Source organism: Lepidochelys kempii, chromosome 3 (genome assembly GCF_965140285.1).
Source record: "Lepidochelys kempii isolate rLepKem1 chromosome 3, rLepKem1.hap1, whole genome shotgun sequence".
NCBI classification, from domain to species: domain Eukaryota; kingdom Metazoa; phylum Chordata; order Testudines; family Cheloniidae; genus Lepidochelys; species Lepidochelys kempii.
The window spans coordinates 197,761,963-197,788,455 of record NC_136382.1 but is presented as its reverse complement, the minus strand read 5'-3'; the positions used below and the strand labels follow the sequence as shown (position 1 = coordinate 197,788,455).

Here is a 26,493-nt window from a genome sequence, read left to right as displayed (position 1 = left end):
CACACAGAGATCATGAAACAATACCTCCTCCCACCCCACTGTCCTGCTGGTAATAGCTTATCTAAAGTGATCACCAAGTTGGGCCATTTCCAGCACAAATCCAGGTTTTCTCACCCCTCCCACCCCCATACACACACAAACTCACTCTCCTGCTGGTAATAGCCCATCCAAAGTGACAACTCTCTTCACAATGTGCATGGTAATCAAGGTGGGCCATGTCCAGCACAAATCCAGGCTCTCTCACACACACCCTTTTTCCCGGGGACACACACACACAAACTCACTCTCCTGCTGGCAATAGCTCATCCAAACTGACCAAGTTTAAATCCAAGTTTAACCAGAACATCGGGGGGGGGGGGCGGGGGGCGTAGGAAAAAACAAGGGGAAATAGGCTACCTTGCATAATGACTTAGCCACTCCCAGTCTCTATTTAAACCTAAATTAATAGTATCCAATTTGCAAATGAATTCCAATTCAGCAGTTTCTCACTGGAGTCTGGATTTGAAGTTTTTTTGTTTTAAGATAGCGACCTTCATCTCTGCGATTGAGTGACCAGAGAGATTGAAGTGTTCTCCGACTGGTTTATGAATGTTATAGTTATATATTATATTATAATTTATAATTATAAACCTGGATTTGTGCTGGAAATGGCCCACCTTGATTATCATGCACATTGTAGGGAGAGTGGTCACTTTGGATGAGCTATTACCAGCAGGAGAGTGAGTTTGTGTGTGTGGTTTTTGGAGGGGGGTGAGAGAACCTGGATTTGTTCAGGAAATGGCCCACCTTGATTATCATGCACATTGTGAAGAGAGTTGTCACTTTGGATGGGCTATTACCAGCAGGAGAGTGAGTTTGTGTGGGAGGGGGTGGAGGGTGAGAAAACCTGGATTTGTGCTGGAAATGGCCCAACTTGATGATCACTTTAGATAAGCTATTACCAGCAGGACAGTGGGGTGGGAGGAGGTATTGTTTCATGATCTCTGTGTGTATATAATGTCTGCTGCAGTTTCCACGGTATGCATCCGATGAAGTGAGCTGTAGCTCACGAAAGCTCATGCTCAAATAAATTGGTTAGTCTCTAAGGTGCCACAAGTACTCCTTTTCTGTTTGAGGAATCAGAAAGCAATTTTTTCCCTGTTGGGACAAATTAGGAGAGTGCGCAGAGGGTTTTCACCTTCGCTGCAACACTGCATTGTGAAAGCACAGTTTAGGCAGAAAGGAATAAGAATTTTCACATTAGGCGATATATAAGGATGTTTACTTTGTTGCAACTTGCATCCCCTATGGATAAAGGCTACAATGATCAGCTTCCAGAGGTAAATGAGACTCAGGACATGGCTGGTAGCTGCCTGTAAGGAGAAGGGGAGACCTGAAGGGTATCTCTACACAGCAACTAGACATGTGGGTTTTTCTCTGCCGTGTTGATATACCCTAAGTTTTCACAGACTGAGGTACCACTTGGTGCCCTTTTGGTGCTGTCCAGCAGGTTGCCAGCTCAGGCTAGAGCAATAGGGAAATTCACTTGTATGTGAATATCAAAGAAATGCTAAAAGGTCACAGTGTGTTCAAGTCAATTCACTTGTTAGAACAGATCAAAAGGAATGCTGATTGTATTGTTTTAACCTTCTGTATTTTATCATCTGCTATCACATTACAGGTAATGAAGTGAGCTGTAGCTCACGAAAGCTCATGCTCAAATAAATTGGTTAGTCTCTAAGGTGCCACAAGTACTCCTTTTCTTTTTGCGAATACAGACTAACACGGCTGTTCCTCTGAAACCTCTAATTAGAGAATCCTAAAAAGGGTGGATACGATTTAAACCACTAGTCAGGAAGACTATTTAATCATGGTTTTCTAGGTAAGAGTGCATTCTTGTTGGTTGTTATAACCTTAATACATATTCTTCACAACTCAGAGATAGATGTCAGTTTCATTTTTAGAAGGTACACACTATACACTTTTAAACAGTGATTTATTTTGAAAAACTTTTCAGATTAATTTTACAGCTATATCAGAAAAAGGAATGAGTGTTTGGTTATTTCATTTACCAAAGGTAATTGAAGCAGATATTTATGAAGTCAGTGGGAGCTGAATTATCTCGAATTAAACAGGCTAATCATTAATATTTGGAGGATTTTCTTGCCATGCTGTATTAGGAGGAGAACATCACCAGACATTTAAATTGTTTTATTTCACTAAAACAACAATGTTAAGTATTCTGAATTTTTCTTTTCAACAGCAAACATAATATTTTAACAAAACAAGCATATGTCCCTCGCTTCTCACACAGACTCATAGACTATCAGAGTTGGAAGGGACCTCAGGAGATCATCTAGTCCAATCCCCTGCTCAAAGCAGGCACAATAGACTTCTTCTCCTTGTCCAGATCTATTCTGCCCCCAACAATCTTCTATTCATTGAACTTTTTGAAACTGTGCATGTTTAGAAAGAGATAAGAGATTGACTCTGTACACAAATTTGCAGAGGGACAATAGGGTTGAGGTCTGTTATTTCTCACTTCTGTATATTTATTTATTTAAAAACATTTTTGCTGTAAACAAGCATGTTATCTCTGGAGTCACAAATCCAGTTTGAGAACTGCAAAACTAAGCATCTCTGATGCTATCTTCTAGACTGAGCACTGAGTCCCATTGGGTAGATAGAAAGATTAACCTAAATAATCTATACAGAAGTCCCTGGTACCCCATGAAATTGGGTCCCTAATCCATGAACTATTGGAACTCATTTACAAAACTTTTCTTAAACACTACATGAATATGTTGTCTCATACTATAGAATTAGAATTTATGATCCCTATTCCATGAGGAGATATCTTTGAGATATAATGTATCTTAATTAAAACTATCTTTAGATAGATTTTTTTCCTCAAAAAGCATTTTATCAAAAAAATCCAATTTAAATAAAAAAAATCCAATTAAAAAAAACATCATTGATTTTTATCCATCCTGATCCTAAATAAAAGGTGTGTTAGTATTAGGATGAGATTTTACTTCATGTGTAAAGCTTCATGAAAACTAACGAAGGATTGTTTCTGGCTATCACATTGTGTTTACATTACACTTACCCATCAAATGGGATTGGAGCCTTGGAACTGTAAATGAAGAAGGATGCTAACTTCAAAGCATGGGTCATTGTTTCAGATGGTGTTTAGTCAACAGAGGAAAAGCCCATGCTGTGATGGAAACACTTGCCAGATCACTTTCTGGGGAAGATACAGGGGTAAGAATGGATCCAGGGAGTAATCCCTGTATCTCTGGACTGATGGATTCGGACAGGCTGGAATACTGAGCGATTGGACAGAGATCCCCAGAGCTATTCTAGGTAACCCCGAGAGATTTATGAAAAACTAGCAGATTACTACATCTCTGTTGTCATATTGGACTTACAAACTTGGAATCACCTGTTAATGTATTTTGTCTCTTTTAACCTCTCAATAACTCATTTCTTTTTCTTAGCTAATAAAGCTTTAGTAAGGGCTTGTCTACACTACACAGTTTATTATTTAGAGAAGAAGTGTCCTGGTAAGGTTTGGAACCTTAGAGACTAACAAATTTATTTGAGCATAAGCTTTTGTGAGCTACAGCTCACTTCATCGGATGCATTCAGTGAAGTGAGCTGTAGCTCACGAAAGCTTATGCCCAAATAAATGTGTTAGTCTCTAAGGTGCCACAAGTACTCCTTTTCTTTTTGCAAATACAGACTAACACGGCTGCTACTCTGAAACCTGGTAAGGTTTGCAAGCAAATAGCTGTGCCTGAAGGATATAGGAGAGATTTGCTCCAGATAGCCCATTATGGCCCATTCATGGGCCATATGGGAGTGAAAAGACCTGTGACAGGCTGAAGCAAAACTTCTATTGACCTCATGTATTTCAGACAGTGAAAGATCATTGAAAAAGTTATGACATACGTCAGAAACATAAAGACTTACAGGGATATACTTTAAGGCACCTTTGCAACCTTTGCCTATTATTAAAGAGGCATTTGCCAGAGTGTCTGTAGATATTGTGAGGCCTCTTACTCAACCTTCTGGGGGGGAATATACTTTTTGTGGTGGATTTTTGCCACCAGGTGTCCTGAAGTCACTGCCTTGTCTAATATTGAGGCTGAAATAATGGCCAGTTTACAACTTTTAGCAGAGTATATTTTCCCAGAGAAATCCTGACAGACTGTGGTTCAAATTTCATGTCTGTTGTTTTTAAAAAGTTATGGGAATTGTGTGGCGTAAACCACCATGGCTGCACTCTACCATCCAGAAACTAATAGGCTTGTGGAAAGATTTAATGGAAACTCAGAAAACTTAGATGATAGGAGACTGAAGTAAGATCTTTTGATATTGGTAATCTGGTGCTGATACCAGTGAGGAAAAGCAAAATGCAGGACTATTGGAAAGGACCTTTTGAGGTGACTGAAAGAGAGTCAGTGAAGTCACATATTGTGATTGGGTGCTTGGGATGGGCCACACTGAGAATGCCACATTCTGAGCAGACTACAACAAACATGGCAGCAATCCCCAAAAACGGGTGGTTTATTCTATAATTAGAGTCACCAAACCAGTATAAAGAAAGCTTCTGTAGTACCACACGGGTTAACAAGAAGCCAAACACAGTCCCCTTTAGGCATACCAGCCCTTGGCTCCTATCTAGGCAACCAGGTATAATAGAGTGAGAGGTTACTGAAAACCCAATTCATTGTATGTGAAGTTCTACTAATCTCAAAGGATCAGACAGATACTTATCCCCAGGTCAATTTCTATCTCAGATCTTACCCAAATATCACGCTGTCAGCCAATCCTTAGTAAACTAACTGAAAATTTATTAATAGAAGAAAATAAGAGAGTTATAAATGGTTAATAGATCATATACATACAAATGATTGCAAAGGTTTGTAGCAGTGATAGAATAGACTGCTGGCTTGCAAAAGTCTCTCTGGTATCTTCCAAAAGATTGGAAGGTCCTCAGTCCATAGTTCAGAATACTCCTTTTAGTTGTAAATCCACAGAGAATGCCACTCTCAGGGTAGACTACAAGAAACAGGATAGGCAATCCCCAAAAACTGGTCACACATATAATGTAAGAAAGCCTCATGGCAGGGGAGCTGTGCAAACTGTGCATATCAGTAAGTTAAAAGCTTTCATAAAAGGGAAATGGCAGTAAATATGGTCTGTTGTGCTGATTAGGAAACACTCTCCCTTCCTTTTAATTGATTCGGTCAAAGAATACAGTGGAGACACATCATACGCGCATTTAACTTACGCGAATTCAACTATACGCGCTCTGCAAAAAAAAAGAAAAACAGATAAATAGTGCCGGCGAGTCCGCCCACCATTCCACTCAATGAGTGTATGCCCTGGAGCGAACGTGAGATGGGAGACGTGAATCTGCTGTCCCCTCAGTCAGTCTCAGTTCCCGCGTGCCTCTCATAGTGTGAGCATCTCACTGCGCGGAGTGTGATTCTAGTGTTTAAAGAGACGTATTTTTCGTACAACATGGCCCCTAAACGCAAGCCAACTACTTCATCTAGTGCTCAACTGAAGAAACAGCGATCTGTTCCAATGCTGGAGGAAAAACTGACTGTGTTGGACTTAGAGAGATGGTATGTCGGTCTCCAACGTGGCACATAAATATGGCCGCAATGAATCTAGCATCCGTGCCATCAAGATTCGAGAGAGAGAAATTTGTCAAGCTGTGGCATCAAGTACTCCAATAACTGCTAAGGTGATGAGCCAGGTGTGTGATAAGACTTTAGTGAAGACTGAAAAGGCATTAAACTTATGGCTGGAAGACAAGAACCGTAAACATGTGCCTATCAATGGCAACACGTTGCGAGAAAAGGCTCTTCGCCTCTACATGCTATTCAAACCTCCCGCCAAAGAGGGACAGCCTTCTGAGGAGAAGGAATTCAAAGCCAGCCAAGGTTGGCTTAACAGTTTTAGGAACCGCTTCAACCTCAAAAATGTGCAGACTACTGGTGAAGCTGCATCTGCCAATGAAGAGGCAGCAAAAGCCTACCCTGAACAATTAAAAAAAAAAAAAAGATAGCCCTTTTCTTCTATCTTCCGGAACAAGTTTTTAATGCTAACAAGACTGGGCTCTTCTGGAAAAAAATGCCCAACCGCACTTACATTTCGAAATCAGAAAGACAAGCCCCTGGCTTCAAAGCAGCTAAAGACCGTGTGACTATGTTGTTTTGTGGCAATGCGGCTGGGCATTTAATAAAGCCGGGCTTGCTCTACAGGGCTGCAAATCCCTGTGCCCTAAAAGGCAAGAACAAAAGTCTCCTGCCCGTGTTCTGGAAATCAAATAAAAAGGCTTGGGTGACAGCAGCATTTCTGGATTAGTTCCACAAGTGTTTCATTCCGGAGGTCAAGAGGTACCTCAAAGAGAAAGGACTTGACTTTAAAGTGTTGCTGATCGTAGACAATGCTCCTGGCCACCCTGCAGCACTCCGGTTTGTGCATAATGACTTTGAAGTCATCCTTCTCCCCCCCAATACCACCTCCACCCTCCAACCTCTCGACGAAGGCATGATTCGCTGTTTCAAGGCCACGTACACAAGGCTTACGTCTTACGGATACGTAGCGCTATGGACGCTGATCCCAATCTTAATGTGACGGAGTGTTGGAAGTCCTTCAACATTGCCGATTGCATCACTTATATTAAACAGGCAATGGATGCAATCAAGCCTGAAACAGTCAATGCATGTTGGCAAAACCTATGGAAAGAACGTGTGAATGATTTTAAGGGTTTCCCGACCATTGACAAAGAAGTGCAACGCATTGTTCAGGTGGCCAGACAAGTGGGTAGTTACGGCTTCGTCGACATCGTTGAGGAAGAAATTGAAGAATTAATTGAGAGCCTTAGAGAAGCATTGACTGATAAAGTCAATTGAACTGATAAAATTGTCTACAGAAGACGAAAATGATGACAACGAACAGGAAGAGCCAGCAAGTTGGAATCTTTATAAATTTGCTGAAGTGTTCCAAACAGCGAAACACTTGAATGATTTAATTTCTGAATAAGATCCCTCTAAGGAATGAAGCCTCAAAATCACACGTAGTATTACGGACGATTTGAGACCGTATCCAGAAAAGTGTGAGCAGCTCAAGAGACAACAGTGACAGTTGCCGATCACCATGTTTTTCGAGGAAAAACAACCAGCAGCAGATGAGCCTACGCAATCAACTTCTCGAGCTGAACCAGAGCCAACCACTTGTCTACGACTCACTCTCCATCACCTCTGTCTCCTGGATCGACATCAAGCCCTGACGACCCCCCAATAGTGTTGTCAGGGGAAGAGGAAGACTAATCCTCGCAGTGTGTACAGCACCAATCTCTCTCTCTCTGATGTAATTAAAAATACAGTACTGTAAAATTATATTTTGCATATGTACTCTATTATATACTGTACATTACTGTATACGTTATACATATTACTGTATAGGGTTGTATACACAAAACCATGTACAGTATACTGTACTTTATGGATGATTTAAGGGATTTTCAAGGATCATTTTGACTATACGCTATTTTCACCTTACGTGCTGACTTTAGAACCTAACCCCCGTGTAAGATGAGACTCAACTGTAAAGAAGAAACTCCACTGGAAAGCATTGAGTTTGGGGAGAGTTTAAATCCAATCCGAAAGCCGGGAATGCTGGCCCTTTTAAAGCACCACAAACAGGTATTTTCCAACCAGCCAGGTTTAACAAACAAGATTGTACACTCCATTCAAACCATGGTGCTCCACCCAGCTACTAGCAGAGCATCCTGGGCTAAAGGGAAAATGCAGAAGCAGATTCAAGAAGCGGTTAAAAGCATCCTGGAAATGGTAATCACTAAGTCAAAAAGCCCTTGGACATCTATTGTGATGGTTTCTAAGAAGGATGAAAGCATGAGATTGTGTGTGGATTATAGGAAACTAAATGTAATCACCTAGTCTGATCCTTACCCCACACTCCAAAGAGAGGACTTTCAGGACTGATTGGAGGGTGCACAATTTATAAGCATACTGGATTTGACTCATGGGTACTGGCAAATTGCCTTAGATGCTGATGCTCAGGAAAAATCTGTGTATATAGTAGAATCTGAATTTTATGAATGTGAAGTTATGCCTTTTGGATTAAAAAATTCAGGCACAATCTTTATGGGGTTTATCAATGAGGTGCTGTAGGGGTTACAAACACTTGCCAGAGCCTATATAGATGACTTGGCTATTTTCAGTAGCTCCCTGCAAGAACACTGCAACTCGCACATGGTATATTACAAAGGTTAATAGCGAGAGAAGCTAACCTCACTGTCAAGGTGTCCAAATGCAAAACAGGGGCTGCAGAGGTATCTTACCTAGGGCACAGGATGGGCAGTGGGTTCATCTGCCACTCTGACCCCTTAAAAGTAGAAGTCATTAGGAGTTGACCTGCCCCTAGAACAAAGAAGCACGTCCAATTCTGTAAAGGGGTTTAGTGACACTGTGACCCTCATAACAGACCTTACAAAAAAAGGGAAACTAGACAGGTTGGTATGGACAAAGGCCTGTGAGAAAGTCTTCCAGAACATAAAAGATGCTTTGTCTAAAGAGCTTGTTTTAGTCAGCCCTGATTGCAACAAACCATTTGTGCTATGTACTAATGCTTCTAATATTGGATTGGGCGCAGTATTGATACAAGATGGAATGGGGGAGAGGTAAGAGGCAACCCATTGCTTACTGAAGCAAAAAACTGAACAAAACTATGCCATAATTTAAAAGGAGTGCTGTGCCGTGCCCAAACTACACATAGGCACAACTCTTTATTAAGGACTACTACCAGGATTTAATGCCCAGTAAAGGCTATTAAGTACATTTCAGGCTTAATTTTTTTGCTGCTGCCATGACATTGAAGGTGTAATTAGAATTTTTTTTTTCCCCAACAACGTCCAGCTGTGATGGCCAAAAAGATTTCCTCGAGTTTTCAACAGAAAATTCACATTTGGGTTCACACTAACGAGAATGTTTCAGCCCAGAAACATTTCAGGAAGTTATAATAACCTGAAACTGGGAGGTGTAATTGAAGTAATTCTGTAACCATACCACTAGGTTTTATTGCCAGACGAGACCAAATTTCTTTACATAGCTTATAACAAAACAGGTAGAATATTTCAAAAGTGCGTAACTGACTTTGGCTCAAAGGCTCATTTTCTAAAGTGACTTACGCACTTTCGAACATTTTAACCCACACCTACACCACATCCTGTAAGTGTCAGACAATACAGCTTCTGAAAACTGAAGCAGAGTTTTGATTCCTCTAACATGGTATAACACATCAACACAGAAATGCTGTTTTCTTGTATAAGTGTGCTGCCACACACATACTTACAAATATTTTCATAAAGACTATTTTTAATCTGTGAACTTTGGGATATTAGACAAAGAATCCCAAAACTGATCTGCAACTAGTGCTGAAGTTATTAACTTTTAAAATCATCTAAGAAAGTTACCTTGATTGCCAAAAAATGTCAAGAGTTGCCTTGCTTAGAGGACATCTAGTGATCACAGATTCCCCAGCCAATAATACATACCTTTACCCCAAGGTGCCACTCTGTAAGAGCTGTTTGCCCTGTATATCTCCAGTTCTCAGTAGGACACTAAAAAGGATGTTTTTACGGCACAGTGGGTTAGAAATACAGCACATCACAAGACATAGCAGACCACAGGAAAGCAGCTACCAGCTGTGTAATCACTCCTTGTTGGCATCACAAAATCAGTAAAGATTTGTTATTTGGGAATTTAATCCTGCCCTCATTCAAATTAATGGAAAAACTGCTATAAGCCTTGAATGGTGCAGGACCAAGGTCTTGATGAGTATCAAACACTTCTCCTAAAGGAAGTTAGGAGAAGGATTCTTTTAATCTTCTAATGAAATTCACAACATTTTACTGAAATTGTTTTTACTGTCAGAAGAGTTTCAGTTGTTTCAGTTCACATATAAGTTTTCTCAAAAAGTTAATGAAGGAGGACTCTATTCATTTTACTGACAAAGCACTTGTTTCAGATGCCGCACTTCCAATCAGTACCCAGCCCAGGCCAAAGAAGCTAATAATCTAACCAGTGGATCAAATTCAGTGATGAAGCCTGGTCAACAATACTGAAAGGGAGCACTCTGAATCTACATTAAGCCTTTTCTAGAAAATTAGTGTGCAGTGTCCTTGTGCTATCACATGTCAAATGATGCCTAGATGTTTCACAAGTCATTATGAACGATTAATGAGTGAAAAACTGTCACTATATTAAATTATGCACCTATTTTAAAAATGTGTACTTCTAACAGGACAACTGCTTGTCTGGCTTGTATAGAGTGGAAGTCTAACAGACTTAATTACTTGAAGCTGGAGAAGCACTATAAAAATGAAAGAGTCCCCAATTATTTAAATATTAATTACACTTATTAGCCCTGTCTGACCAACCCTTGATGTCACCAGCATACGACAGATTTCATGAGATTGGGGTAAGTATAAACAAACCCAGCCAAATAAAATGGGGAGATTATTAAGGCCCTGTCTATACCAAATTTTAATCAAATCTGTGAACAATTAACGACAGCTGGCTCTAAAAATGAGTTGTATCCACATATGCCATGGACTATGTTTGGTTAGTAACTATGTCAGCCTTCAAGCAGTAAACTGCCTGGGATGAGACACGTTTGTCTTGATGTTCCTCAGTTATTATTTTTACTCTCCAAAGATGGAATCTCAAATCATGCCTGTGTAAATGGTTTACCCAGTTCTCCTTTCTTACAGCTCTCTGTGGTGTCAGATATCCTAGAAAGCATTGCTGTACATGCTGCTGTGTCAGCTTATGTGCATTTCCTCCAGACCTTGTTGAAGCAATATGGGATAAACAGCCAAGATGTTGCAGAATGAACCGATTTTAATGAGATTTCATATTTTTGTTTGCAGTTTAGCAACTTCATTTTTCCGTTCTTCCAGAACTTATGCATAAATACCATCCAGTCCCAATGACTTATTGCTCTTAATTTATCAATTTGTTCCAGGACATCCTCTTTTGATAGTTCTACTCTTTTTCAGGAAATAAAGATGATCTCCCCAACATTCTTTTGGTGAAGCTTGGCTCAAAAAAAATAATTTAGCTTCCTTGAAACGTCCTTATGTTCCTCAGCAGCAATCTTTACTCTTTGCTAGGTCACCAGACACACAATTCTCTTGTGGGTGGCTTCTTCCTTACAGTAAACTTAAATAATTTATTGTTGTGTGTTGTCTATTTGCTCCTCAAATCCCCTCTTATCTCTCCTAATTTTCTTCTTGTATTTTCCAGAGACAGGTTAGGCTCCTACCTCCTGGCTTCACAAGGGTTGGATTTCCATTTCTGAAGGATATGTTGGGCTCAAAAAGAGCTCTTGAATCCTGTCATTTAACATTGTCATCAATATATAGGGGGGGTTGTCTGTTTTTCTTCCCCTTACCTTCTTGCTTTTTTTGTTGATGATGTCTTTTTTGGGAGGTGAGAGTAGAAGAAAACATCCACAAAAAAGGCAAGGGGAAGAAAAATAGACAAACCCCCTATATGTGAGACTGCTATGGTTGCTTAAGTATCCTCCATGTTGAGTCTAAAGAGTTCAGTTTCCGTACCTTCAAACTTAATGACTTTTTAACTAGTTTCTTCACCATTTTTTAAATTCCCCTTTGTAAAATTTAATATCACACTGCTAGATTTTTATTCAGCACTCCTCCAAGGTTGAACTTAATATAGATATTAGTGGCTCAACTACAGTTACTTCTTGAACCACTTCTCCGCGTCACTTTGGACTTCATCAAGAACAGCTTTTCCTCTGGCACTTAGAACTAGGGCCAGGCCTACACTACAGACTTATATAGGTATAACTACATCAATCAGCCGTGTGAAAAATCCACACCCATGAGCAATGTAGTTATACCAACCTAACCCCCAGTGTAGACAGCGCTATGTCAACGGTAGAGCGCTTCTCCCATCAACATAGCTACCGCCTCCCGCAGGGATGGATTAACTACGTCAACAGGAGGAGCTCTTCCGTCAGCATAGGAGTGTGTTCATTTATGTGATACAGCAGCACAAGTGAATCAGTGCAGCTGCGCTGATGCAGCATTTTAATTGTAGACCTGCCCTAGCTGTTACAAGAACAAGACAATTAAAGGAATCCAGTTGTGACATCTGACCAGTTTCCATGCAAGTAGCTGAAGTCACTCATTAGGACTGTATTATTAGACTGAATTGTCTCTTTGAAGTCCTTCAACATTATGTATTCAATATTCTTCTCCTAATCAGGAGACTAGTAGTATACCTCAGACTATATTTGTATTTTTATGACTTATGATTTCTATCCATATCCAAACAGATTCACAAGTCACTAACATTTTATTTGTAAAACTAAAAGATTCTATGATCCCCATCTCTATGACCTAGTCCAAGGGCGGGCAAACTTTTTGGCCTGAGGGCCACATCGGGTTTCAGAAATTGTATGGAGGGCCAGTTAGGGGAGGCTATGGCTCCCCAAACAGCCAGGTGTGGCCCAGCCCCCGCCCCCTATCCGGCCCTCCTGCTTCTTGGCCCTCCTGCTTCTCACCCCCCCAGGACTCCTGCCCCATCCACCCTCACCTCCCCGCTTTCTGTCCCCTGACCACCCCCGCACCCCCCACCCCTAACTGTCCTCCACCGCCCATTCCAACCCCTCTCCTTCCTGACTGCCCCCCCCCAACCGGGGCCCTGCCCCATCCAAACATCCCTTCGCCAAGACCCCTCCACCCCTAACTGCCCCCAACCACCCCATCCAACCCCCCCTCCTTCCTGATTGCCCCCCCCCGGGACCCCTGCCCCATCTCCCTGTCCCCTAACCGCCCCCAGAACCCTTGCCCCCATTCAACGCGCCTGTTCCCCACCCTCTGACCGCCCGGACCCCTATCCACACCCCTGGAGCCTGACCACCCCCCGAACTCCCCTGCCCTCTATCCAACCCCTCTTCCCCTCTCCCTTACTACGCTGCCTGGAGCACTGGTGGCTGGCGGCACGGCTGCACCAGGACAAGCAACCGCGCTGCCCAGCTGGAGCCAGCCATGCACCGTGCAGCACAAAGCACCGGGTTAGGCCGAGTTCCGCAGCTGCGCTGCCTCGGGAGCTTGCGGCCCCACCGCCCAGACCACTGCACCAGTGGAGCAAGGGGGAACAGCATGGGAGGGGCCGGGGGCGAGCCTCCCTGGTCAGGAGCTCAGGGGCCGGGCAGGAGGGTCCCGCGGATTGGATGTGGCCCGCGGGCTGTAGCTTGCCCACCTCTGACCTAGTCAGTCCTTCCTGCATAGTTTATAACCCAATATTACATTATCTCATTAATTTTCATCATGTTTCAGTAATTCCTATTATGTTAGAATCCTCTTTCATTGTCAGGCATTCTACTTCACCTCTGAAATGACGAGATACTCTTCCTTCATATGCTTGGTTTTTTTCCCCAAGATAAGAAAAGCTTTCTCAACTGGAGATCAGAGAAGCCAGTTCTGAGATGGATTTGTTCTACGTTGTCCTTATATGCCACCTCGAAAAATAACTAGGTCTCTGTTCAGCAACTTTGGCCTCAAGATTCTGCACCTGGGCTCTGAAGCCATAATCTGCGCTATACCCCACTTGGACACAAGTTAAGTACTAGTAATTGTAAATGAGACCCTCAGTGCAGAAAACTGGGTAGCTCCCACGTCGATTAAACTCATGTTGGTCTCCTACCTCTATAGTTTACTCTGACTTGTTACTGGGTTTTATATTAAGTTAGAAGATAATTTAAACAAACAACTAAAACTTGAACAGTGTCTTCTTCAAGACTGATCACTCTCCCTGAACTGACCTACAAGACCACATATTTCTTCCCACCTCTCCTCAGCTGTGATACGTACAAGTCTGGCTTGAAGAGCAGATGGGGTTATTAGGCATTTATACATTTTTAATAAGTAAAAATAATTTAAACATTTGAAAATGTAAATATGTCTATATAAAAATTATTAATGTGTCCCCTCCTACTGCACCCTTCCTATGTCATTTGTGATTTTAGATTATGAACTCTTTGGGGACAAAGACCATGTCTTCATAAAGCTGTTGATCAAAGCCTCTGGGTATTACTAGGATACATACATTGAATGATAACTTTAGTCAACTAGCAATTGCCCTCTTTTGCTCAGTCTTTCAGAGCTTCACTATTTCTGGAGCATCTCTCAATTTAAGAATATACTCTCAATAGCTATGGTACCTCTGTATTTTGTATCTAAACACGAGAACTCACTCAGACAGCTGGCCCTACCTATAACTCATTCATTTCAAATACTCAGACTTCAGAGATACCAGTTCAAGGAGTGCAGTTGTATTAACTGTCACAACTGTAACAACTTTTTAACTATTTATTTTAAACATTATGGTCTAAGTCACAAAAATCAGTGTTCATTTCAAATCAAATCTCAGTTGTGACAGATTCTCTCTCTTACTCTCTAGTTCATCATGGAAGCTACAACCTTATGATTCGCTATCTTTTCCTGGGATGGTTGCAGGGAGTTCGCAGCGAGGGGTGGAGGTTTCAGTTTATTTTGTAATTCACAAGTTTATTTACGTAAGACACACAGGCGCCTCAAAAGTGTGTTTGATAAAAAAATCACTAAAATAAATGCTTATGTTTTTAATATAAGCCACTATAAAATAAATACAGTTGGAATATTCAGTATGCAAAATGTTTTAATCAGTTTAGCCTGCATAAATTAAGAATTCTAAAAACAGAAACGTAACTAAGTTTGCACCACACATTCCCATATTGCCATTATGCTCCAGTCACAATGGCACTGAAAGTATTTTGTTCTTTAATGCTACGTAGGAGAATGGTGAAAACAGGGCAGTAATTGAGATAATCCATTATAATGCTTGAAAAATATGAGGCATTAGCATTAAAAAAAATTGAAAAGCTCAGGAAAACAAGCATGTGTAAACAGAGGCATCCTGTACTTACATATTGGATGCAAGCTTAACTGCCAGTCTAATAATTCAATTAAAGGAACACAAAATTTAGCCTATTAGCATTAGGGGCTCCATCATGTTCTATTCAAATCAATAGGAGTTTTGTCATTAACTTAAATGAAAGTTGGATCAAGTCCTAGCTGTGGGACTCTCCCTTACCCTTTGCACACACACAAATGGCAAGAAATGTACTGGGGTGTCCTACAGGGTATGCATAGACCTGTACATACATCACGTTACAAGAGGACACAGAATCATATGGAAGTCAGAAATAGGAAGCTACCTATAAGGTCATCTAGTTCCAGTCCACCTCCCTGCTCATGCAAGATTATTCCCCATAATGTTTTTAAATATTTTATCAAAGAGCTGTAGATTCTCCAACTGACTAAGCTTTCAACACTTACCTTGGGAGACTATTCCACAGTCTAAAGAAATCTCCATATTAACATTTATTTATATGCAGTTTAAATTTCCTTTAATTTCATCCCATTGCTCCTAAGATAAGGAGCTATAATAATTAATACCTCTTCCTCTTTGGTAATTATACCCTTCAAATAGTTGTTGACTTAAGTCTTTTAATCTTTGCCGGCAGTCGTAACACGCCTTTATAAAAGCTACACATTTAGTTCACTCTTTTCTCTCAAATAAATCTCTTTAGTCACTTTTGTTGCTCTTTTATGCCCTCCAATTGGTCAAAATTTTTCAGGTAATGAGGTGCCCAGAACTCAACACAACATTCATGGTATACTCATACAGGAGCCACATAGAAAGGAACCTTGAAGCTTGATGCGATGCTTCCATGAGTGGAAGCCAAAAGTGCATTGCCCTTTTCTGAGACCAAATCATAGCAAATTCACGATCCCACATTCTAAATAGCAAAACTTCAGCAAGCACCAAGGGAGAGGAGAAAGAGAGTTTGGGGTGTTTGATGGAAGACTACTAGCTTTAGTGCTCGTCAGATGAGAGAGACTGGGGAAATGCATGCACCATTCCAGAGGATGGTAATCATCAGACAGTGCCCCCCCCGCCAGCTCCATCCTGCTGTGCAATTGTTGACACCGGCATCTCTTTCTCATGAAGTCCAGTGAGCATTCCCACTATCTGACAACTTGTTGCAACACATCTTCTTTTAGCAGGTTAGAGCATCTCAGGAATGTTTCTCCAGTTCTCAGCCTAACACTGTTTTTCATTGTCCGACCATGTCAGAAGAAAGACAAGAGGCAATGGATGTGGTTTAATAAAGCTGCAACTGTATTCACCTAAAATATCTGGGAGTATCCAGCAAAAAGTTCAACAGTGCAGGTCAATCATCCTTTCCTTAATCGTTTCCACATAACCCCAACCAAGTCCCAAAAACACTACTGCTGGTACTTCACCATCCTCCCCCTATATCAGGTGAAAGAGGGCTATAAAAGGAGGGTACTTGGTGACCTGCTGTACAGTATTCAGGAACCCCAAACTCCCTGCCCCCCAACTCAGCTCCCTTAAGGGAGGTTTTCCTTCAAATCCTTTTCCAATCCATTTTATCTGGCAACCCATACTAAATATCTGTACTGGACATCTGCCATAAGAGGCACCAGCAAAATGCTTGGCTGCCTCTCCCTCAGCAGGTCCCACAAGTCTATATCACCTCTCAGTTAGCCTGTTTTATGATCCTGAAAGTGAAACTACAAGAAAATGTCCCAATACCTGGGACATTTTGACCTGCTGTTTCTCCAGTTTTCAGCCTACCCTGTTTTTCATTCTGTCCCTTACCTTTAGCACAGCTTCCAATTTAATCAGCCAAGTCCACTTCCTCTTTAATCCTTTCACCTGATGTAATCTTAAAACAATCTCCTCCATGTTGTCATTATTCCTTACAAATTTTGCACATAAAATTGTATCCTTGGCATGGTATATGCCCGCCTGAATGTGATTTAAACTCTTTGAACCAGGGACAATTTCTTGTGTTTGCAAAGTTCCATGCACAACGTTCCATAAATACCAGTTATTAAAATTAAGAGTGTAAAGAGTCATTTTTGCTTGTAACAGAACACTGAAGACATGTCCTACTTTACCCCAAAAGGTGCTCAGTGAAATTATTTTAATGTTTTTATATTCAAAAGTCAACAGATGAGAAGCAGAAATTTACTGTATAGAGAGAAGAAAGAGTTCTCACCCATGTTACTTATTTACAAAGGTAGCTGTTGCCAATTCTTAAAATAGAAGATGGGTAGTTCTCAGCCTTACAGCCTATTCCATGATGAAAACAGGAAAAATCAGGGTAAAAGTGAAGTAGCATTGCTATTGAGTAACAGGTTGCCATAGTAAAACATTTAATGGCCATTCAAACAATGTGTTATCTACTAATAAAAAAAAATCAATCCAGAATTCAAGAAGATAGTTGAGGTATCTCCATTTAGGACCAACAGTTGTTCCTTACAAATTCTGTCTTTTGAAAAGAAAAAATATATATGACACCATAAAGCCCACAGTTCATATTTGTCCAAATACTTGTTATTTAAAAGAATACTTCAAAAGTTAAAGTCCCAAAATCTGACCTTCTCTAAAATCATAATGGCATGGGGAAAATTTTAAAATTCTATTTAAAGCCTATGTATTGTATTTGTTAGGTTGAGAAAACTGCTAAACCAAAGTGCCATGGTTTTCCTACCTCTTAAAGATCAGTTCTTTAATTTAAGTAAGTTCTATTTTCTATACTTGTGAAGTTGAGACGCTCTATGGACTAGATTTAGCTGATGTAGGAACTGGCATCTTAAGTTCTAAGTAAGAGCATGTTCAGTTTGTTACTAGTATGACGTACTCAATCATCTTTTCATTTTAAAAAGCTGTAAAGAAATAAACTGTTTCTCAACACCCTGGAGTTTTGTATCATGAGCTTATAGGTTTACATCACAGCAAATGATTAGTCACGATCTACTGTCACTCCTAAGAATGACACTTCCATTTGTTTTGGCTAGAAGCTAATAAGAGAGCAGAGTAACTCATTCCAAAATATCCAAAGCAACTGTAACAAGTTGACAGAGTTCCATAAATAAAGATATCAGTGAACAAATATATGCACAAGGGAACTTCAGGGGCCAGATCTTCACCTGACTCAAGTTGTCATATGTCCATTGACTTCAACTGAGCTATGACAATTTACACAAGCTGAGGATCTGACCAATTGTGAATGATTTATGAGAAGGTGGGAGCAGCCTCCAAAAATTCTGCTTGCCCAAGTAATTCTCTCCCACTCCCACACCATCATCACAAAGCTAAGCCTAGAAATAGCAAGTTCTATGGCTAGGCTAAGAAGTTTTGCATGACAACTTTATATGGCTAAACTAATATGTACTTTGTGAGAAAATAAGAGTATGTGGCTATATAATTCACAAATGCAACAACACGGATTACATTGGCAACAAAAGGTTATCTAGAGCTAAGAGAAAGGTTAAGTTCTAGGGCCTCTGAGTAACACATAGAATTCTGAAATCAAGGCTGAAACTCTCCAGGAAAACGACACATTTTCAAGTGTTTTGCTTCCTGAGGATTTTGCTGGGATTGCTGAAGAATTCCAGTGTCCAAAAGTTTCAACTTCAACACACTGATTGATAACTAACTAATATCATATACAGTACAAGTCATATAATTTAGGCTGTCTAGTGATTCTTCTCATTGGAGCAGAGAAATGAGACTCGAGATGTAAACGCAAGTATTCAGTTATCACAGATTACAAAATCAAGTTTGTTTTTAAAAGATATGTGCTCTAAATGCATCAAGTGTGGAACTAGGTTTTGCTCAAATATAAGGAGAAATCCTAGTACATTATCTGAGCAAGTGCTGATCCAAAGTACCAAAAGGTGGGTCAATAAACAAAGTGACTGAAAGTAAGTACTGGGTATTATTCTGAACATAGAGTAGGTAATAAGTTATCATTCATACAGTTTTATAGAGTACCTAGATATAAACTTAGCACATCTTAGGAGGAGGACAATAACAGGGAGGAGCCCGTTCATTGTGCCTTCAAGTGGAGTGATTGCCTTAACTATGACTTCTAGTTCTTCTAACATGAGAAAACAATATTTTTCCATGTAGTTTGTGGTGCTGACTTTTTCATAATAGTCTTAATGTAAATATATTTGAAGGTTTTTTTTAAAAATAAGTGTGATTGTTCGTATACCATGCTAGATCAGAAACTAAGATGCAGCTGTCTATGCTATAAAACAGCAGTTCTCAAACTTCATTGCACCATGGCCCCCTTCTGACAACAAAAATTACTACATGACCCCAGAAGGGGGGAATCGAAGCCTGAGCCTGCACAAGCCCCACCACCCCAGGTGGGGGGCCAAAGCCCCAGCAAGTCTAATGCCAGCCCTGACCACAGTTTGAGAACCGCTGCTATAAAGGTATAATGGACTGACATTTACTTTTTACATGGGCAAACCACCAAGTTTAAAGAAACATATGATGTATGTTTATGCATGGCTTAACATACAATTGTGGCTGCACTGAGCTGTAACTGTCATTCTGACCAATGTGGTTTGGGCTAAATTATGTTAAAAAAATAAATTAGTCCACTTAAAACATGATTTGGCCCCAAACAGAGCACCAAAAACTGTATCAGAACCCAGTACAGTTAAACTGTGCTTTCCGCAACGTGGATTTCTTTAACACCCATTGCTTTTATTATATTACATCCTAAGATCTCATTTTTTCCTACTTCAATATATTTTCTCCTTGTGTAATACACATACATGCTACAATACAGTTTCTGTTGTTTACTTCTATTAACTCTTTTTTTTTTAAAGTTAAAAGAGATCAGCATGACTATTTTAAGTGTTGTTTACAAACCAACAGAATTTTTATTTCAGATTTTCCATTCCTTATTATTACTTTAGTTGGATCCCAAGAGTCATATAATGCTTTCCATCTATCTGCACAACTCCAGCTGATATCAAGAGCACACGCAGACCAAGGGCATAAAAATTATTGACTTTGGAAAAATGAATAAAAAGTAAACATTGTCAAGAATTAAGTAATGACAGAAAAGATGTGTGCTCATCTTAAAAACAGAATAGTCAGTTTCTTCAAATTCTTCAACATCAGATGAGTCATTGAATGAAGATGTCCATTGAAATGGAAGAACAGATCACCAGTGAGTACACCAATCTTGACATTTTCAGTACCACTGTCATCAAAGTATAGCAGTGAGGATCATTTAAATTTGTGTTTCAGGCCTCTCCAATACCAGGTTCATTCAGAAGCAGTGTACAATTTTTGGTGTGTTGAGTATAAACGAAGATGATTGTGCGGTGAGGCCATAAAAACAGTTAAAAGTCAGAAGTTGGCGTTAAAAACATTTCATTTATTGTAGCACAAATTTAGTAAAAAAAAATTTAAAGTACTGACATTATTTTGTCTTGGATATATTTTTCCAGAAAGATTTAAACATGCAAGTTCACTATTAATTGCAAGTCTAGATATAATGGGGCGGGGGAGAAAACAGAGGGGAAGGGAAAATTAAAGAACTAAAAGATTCACTACGGATATTAATGCAAGATTGTCAGGTAACTTCGTAATGGGTAAAAGCATCCAAAACAGAGGAAAAATACATTCCTATTTAATGAAATTGATTCTAAGTCAACAGAAAACCACATAATAGTGTCCAACTTGCTCAACATGCTATCCAGCAATGAACAGAGAAGCATAAGGAGCTCTCTGATATTTTCTCAGGCAACAAAAATAAAAGGGAGAGTTGAGAGAACTTCTAACGCATAGCACACTGCAAACAGGGCACCTCTCCAAGGCATGACAGTCACTTGTTAAAAATACCCTACTTTCCTCAGTATCAACTCCTCACAGGCTGAAGTTTTAACAACTATTTCTGAAACTGAACCTCATAGGTAACTTTATACAGGTAAGTGACAACTAAGACCATTCCATAAACCAATGGGATAACTTCAGTCACTTATGAACTCCGACTATATTTTTAGTCTCACAAAAATGGACTTTTTCCTTCTGTGGCTCAAAAGATTGATTTCTAAGCTATTTTATATTGCCAGAATTTTATTTATTTTTAGCAAAGACCTAAAGGTTGCTGTCACAATACAATAGTAACTACACTTGTCCTCTCCACTTCCACAAAATTACATACACAAGAGAGAAAAATTAAGGTTTCATGGAGACTTAAAGTGACTCAACTGTTTTGTAACCACATGAGCTCACACCTGCAGTTTGGTTTCAAAGAGATCATTTGTTTAGCTCCTAAACCTTCTCTACATACCACACTACTACTATTATATTATTCAGCAGGAGAGATGCTGAATCATAGTTTTGTCAGAAACCCTTCTTACATATGATATACTTTTGGATGTGAATTATTTTTAGAGAGGCACAGGGGGAAGGAAGGAGGCAGACTATAGTGGCTCCCAAATGAATGTGTTCCTTTTCAGGACAGATCAAAGACAGACGCCACTGACCTAAAACCACAGAAAGGAGGGAAGTGCATTAAAGTTAGTCACCTATATGATGGAATTGCAAATTATATTTAATAGAGTAATACATTCCTTCCTATTGCTTGACTCATTCCAAAATGCATATATACAACATATTATATAGTTAATGGTGCTGTTGCACGAATTTGCATATCTCTGTAATGGACAACCTACAAATATGGCCTACAAATTTCAAGTATTAACACTGACACAGCATACGTTAAGCCAACCAAATCCTAAAGTCACTTAAAAGCTTCTTTTAGAGAGAAACCTTCAACCCTATAACATTTTAAAGCTGTTTATCTTATGAAAGTAAAACTGATTAATTACAATAACTGTGAATACTTCATGTGCCAGAGCAGCATACCCTCCATGCATTTCTATCTTTCCCTTCAGTTGGTTTACTACATGTAAAAAACAAATATCCAAGGAAGAATTTAAACAAATTTTACAAAATATTAGTAACTTCCAATTTAGTTTTATTTTTAATAATGTTACATTCACCTCTATTTTCATATTTTGCAACTGCATTTAGTGCAAAAACCAAAGCACTTGAAGCTTTGCTGAAGAAGTCTTACTAACAGACATTTTTAAATAACCACACACTGCCCAGCCAGCTCTAATTACAAATGACCTGGATAGTTAATAATAAAATAAGCTGCATAATATAATTAAATTTAAAACAAACCAAAGATGTACTAAGCTTCATCTACAAGAAATTACAAGTTAATTAAAGTCTTTTTTTTTTTTTTTATGTATACTGTTCTTAGAGTTTAAAAAAAAACAGGGCTACAGTAAGGCTTCATTGACAAGTTTCTTTTAATTAAAGAAAAAAGTCCCCTCACCAATCTATGACTATGTACTTGAGCAGCATAGCAGATGTGAAGAGCATAGCAACAGCTTAGTAAAGGACATAAAGGATATCATGTCCAAAAAAAAATACCACAGAAATGTATATGGACAAAATGTAATTATCCCATTTGGAATTTGGTTTATGCACCAGGGCCAACATCACTACTCTTATTAATGTCTCAGGATCTTGGGTTTACGCTTCATCTCAAGGATAGCACCTCCTGCAGCACAGCAGCCCATAAAACCACGCTGACCAAAAGACAATAGTGCCATTTTAATGAACTACCAACTTTCTGCTGAACCCTGGGTTTTCCAAGGAAGTCTCCCATCTAAATACTAATCAGGCTAAACCTGACAAATGTGATACGAACACACTTTGAGGTGGTATTTTTGCTGACAGTGAGGACTTGCCTACACCATAACTTCGAGGCCCAGTTCTGCAATTTCCTGGTTGAAGCAGACAGACTGCTTCAACCAGGCAGGTAACATGATCAATGCCTTAATTTGTAACCAGTTAATGGTTAGTATTCTCAGAAACCAGAGCAGCTGGTCATGTTGCCCTGGTTAGCAACCTAGGCTGGCACACAGCTGTCTTCCTGTAAACAAGTTGTAATGCTTTATTGCAGTGTACACAAGAATCCTTAACCATGTCTTTGTAAACGGTTTCGCTGGTCCTCCTTCCTGCTTGCTCTCTGAACCTTAACACATCCCAGCATCTGCTGCCCAACACACCAGCACTGCTCCATTGTTTCCATGTGCTCCCAGTCTATCTGTTGCATCCACTTGTTTGTATTTGGATTGTAAACTCTCCTGCTGATAATAGCTCACCTTACCTGATCACTCTCATTACAGTGTGTATGGTAACGCCCATTGTTTCATGTTCTCTGTGTATATAAATCTCCCCACTGTATTTTCCACTGAATGCATCCGATGAAGTGAGCTGTAGCTCATGAAAGCTTATGCTCAAATAAATTTGTTAGTCTCTAAGGTTCCACAAGTCCTCCTTTTCTTTTTGCAGATACAGACTGACACGGCTGCTACTCTGAAACCTGTTTCCCATGATGTATTTGTAAGGTGCATAGCACAATGAGATCCCGATCCATGATTAGGACTCCTAAGTGCTACCACAATACAAATAAATAATACTTTGCACTTTTATCCTACCTTTCAACCCATGGTCTCAAGGCCCTTATAAATTTTTACAGATCTTCTAAGGATTTTGCAAATTGATAAGGAGATATCTAAAGTAGGTAAAAACTGGAAGTTAACAGACACCTGGTTTCACAATTTATAAATTTAAAGCGTATCTTTTTCTTGTAAAAAAAAAAAATTTATATCACTTCAGATCATTCAAATAAATGAAAAGATTGCCAAGAGAGCCAACTGAAATAAATATATGCGGGGAGGGGAGGGTGTTTGTCTCTTTCTTTAAAGCAGTATTTGGGTTAGTTCATTTAAAAAAATTACTATATTTGTTCTGTACATTGAAAGTTTAGTTAACTAGGGGAAACTGCTTTTATTTTCTGGATTTACCTCAAGATGTGTACATTTTGTAACAATCAACATAGCAAATGGTCCAGGCAGTGTCCTTTCAATATCTTTTTCAGCAGTCAACTAGCAGTCATTACCTATAAAGACTTCTGATTGAGGTCACTTTTTGAAAGTGTCCAAAATATTACTTTCCAGATACTTGTCTACTTTTTTTCTATTTTCAAATGAAAAAAAAAAAGCCCTCTCAACAGCAATTGAACTAACATTTTATATGTCTTCCCCTACTGCAAACCAAGAGTAGTTATATTTGTACTACACAAAAATACCTCTCATTAAAATAGGCAAAGCAGCTTGCAACACCCACATGGGCCCAACAAATAATGTGTGGTATTCTACTTTCTTTTAACATTCAGATGAAAGGAAGCATGCTCAACAATCTCTCATCTCTCACAATGCTGGAAATTTTCTTAAATTATGAAAGTATCAAACTAACATATAATTACTAACGACTTGGAAGACAAAGCTTTCAGTGGAGGATCCTGACAAAACAATCCCTCTTTTACGCACAACGCAAAAGTATTTCTCAGTCCACCAGAGGAGAAAGAAGGGGACCTCATTTGGCAATCAATTTTGAAGTAGCTCTTGCAGTGCATTATCTGGCTGCATATCAGAGACATTTAAAATTCACAGACATGATTTTCTTACCATATCTATAATTGTTATTGCCAACACAGCCCTTACAGGCATTGTGTGTCCTGGCAGCTCAGACGTTTATTTCCCCACAAACTTTTAAAACTTCCAGATACAGAACCTGGAAGATCGGGAACAACAACATAGTTCTAACAATTGTAACTCATGTTTCGGTGGGATTTAGCCCTGACACCCAATCTGACTTATCCTGGGAACTGAAGGGGGAAGAGAATTTTACAGAGCATTTTAAAGCAACTTTCAGTGGTCTCACACTGTGGGAATGGAGAATTGCCGCTCTGCTTCAGAAAGATTTTTGTTTTTTTGAAACTTCCTCATGGTTTGAAAATCTCGTTCACGCTGTCCCAGCCCTGACTCAGCAGCCACCATGGAAGGTGGGTATTAAGAGAGGACAATCACAGAATCATGGGACTGGAAGGGACCACGAGAGGTCATCTAGTCCAGTCCCCTGCACTCATGGCAGGACTAAGTACGATCATTCTAGCCCATCCCGGACAGGTGTGGTCTGACCCAGTGACTAGTCCCAGCCCTGACCAGCAGCCAAGGGGGGTGGGGGGGAGCCCCGCAGGTAAGGGGATAGCAGCCACCAGAGAAAGGGGTAACGGGGGAGATAAGGACAGTGACGGCCCTGACCCAGGGCAAATAAGGACCCGTCCGCCGTCGGCCCCCAGGAAAGGGGAGGACCTCGGCCCCGCGACCCCCAGGGAAGGGGGTAGGACAGCCCCCGCAGCCCTTACGGCGGGAAACGAGCCGCAGGAGCCTGCTCCGCCCGGGACTCACCTGCGGTTCAGGGGCCGGACTCGGACAGCCACCTTCACCGAAGCCATGGCGCATCCCTGCCCCGGCCCAGGGCTGGCGCTGCCGGCTAGGGGACAGGCCACATCTCCGCCTCCGGCGCTACTGCATGCTACCGTCACGGCGGGCGGGCCGCCCCCCTCCCACGCAGCCGCCCGAATCACTGCGCCGGCCGGGCCGGGCCGGCTCCCCTTGTTGTCACGGCAGCCACGGGGCAGCGGCGGCGAGCTCCACCGGTACGGCGCCAGCGCAGGGACAAACCGCCGCGGGACGCGTTACTCCTCCCCCTCGCCTGGCTGCCGGCCGGAGCCCCGCCCACTGCGGAGCTCCCGGCACAGGCAGGGGCGGGGCGCGAGCCCGGGAGTGCCCCTCAAACGGGAGCCCGCTCACAGAGCGGCGAGCCCCTCGAGCCCAGGCGGGGAGCATAGTCACAGGGAGGGATCCCCACCCCACCCCCAGACAGAGACGGGTGGGCAGGTGCAGTCACTGGCCAAGCCTGTCCCCTGGGGGTACACACTCCTGCCCCCATGGGGCTAAACCCCATGGTGGGTTCAGCTGTTTGCTTCTTTTTCCTCACAGGAAGGATGAGCTCAAGAGCTGTAGGGTTTGTGTAATCAATCCCACACAGCATCTAATCCCAGATGATGGAGTGACCTGGCCCACCCATAATTAAAGATCTGATGAGCTCTGCAGTGGAACAATCACCCCAGGCAGCTAAAAAAAAAAAAAAAATCCCAGATGATGACTGGACCCAAGAGGAGCTGCCAATATTTTTTTAATTTTGGAATGTGATGAGAAGCAGGATGGTTAGGTTCTGGTCCATACCCTGCGAAAGCGGTGGGAGTCTTACTAATGGGCTTTGGTGATGCACAGTGGCATAATAAAAGTACTGTAAATTCTGGTATAATGCCAGGAAGTAAGGACATGAAGAGGAGCCCCGTCCTGCTCACACTGAAGGCAATGGGAAAATCCCACCTAACGCTGCGTTGTCAAGGCTTGCAAATATATTGCAAACACAGAAATAGGATTTTGGCCCCTTCTGCAGGCAGTCTTTCAATAATACAAACCGTTTTAAAAGATTGTGTCTTTGTACAGTGTCTAGTGGAGTCCTTCCAGGTGCTACCATAACACAAACACATTAT

General features: G+C 40.8%; 1 protein-coding gene across 3 annotated transcripts in view; it reads right to left on the bottom strand.

Annotated features, from left to right (window-relative positions):
* The window catches only part of KIF16B (kinesin family member 16B), a 243,748-nt gene extending 218,123 nt beyond the window's left edge, over positions 1-25,625 (bottom strand). For all 3 annotated transcript variants that reach the window (XM_073339553.2, XM_073339554.2, XM_073339552.2), the window contains exon 1: positions 25,337-25,625. In XM_073339553.2, the coding sequence (XP_073195654.1) occupies positions 25,337-25,383 (47 nt within the window). In that variant the 5' untranslated portion in view covers positions 25,384-25,625. The remainder of the gene's footprint in view (positions 1-25,336) is intronic.
* Between the last annotated feature and the right edge of the window lie 868 nt (positions 25,626-26,493).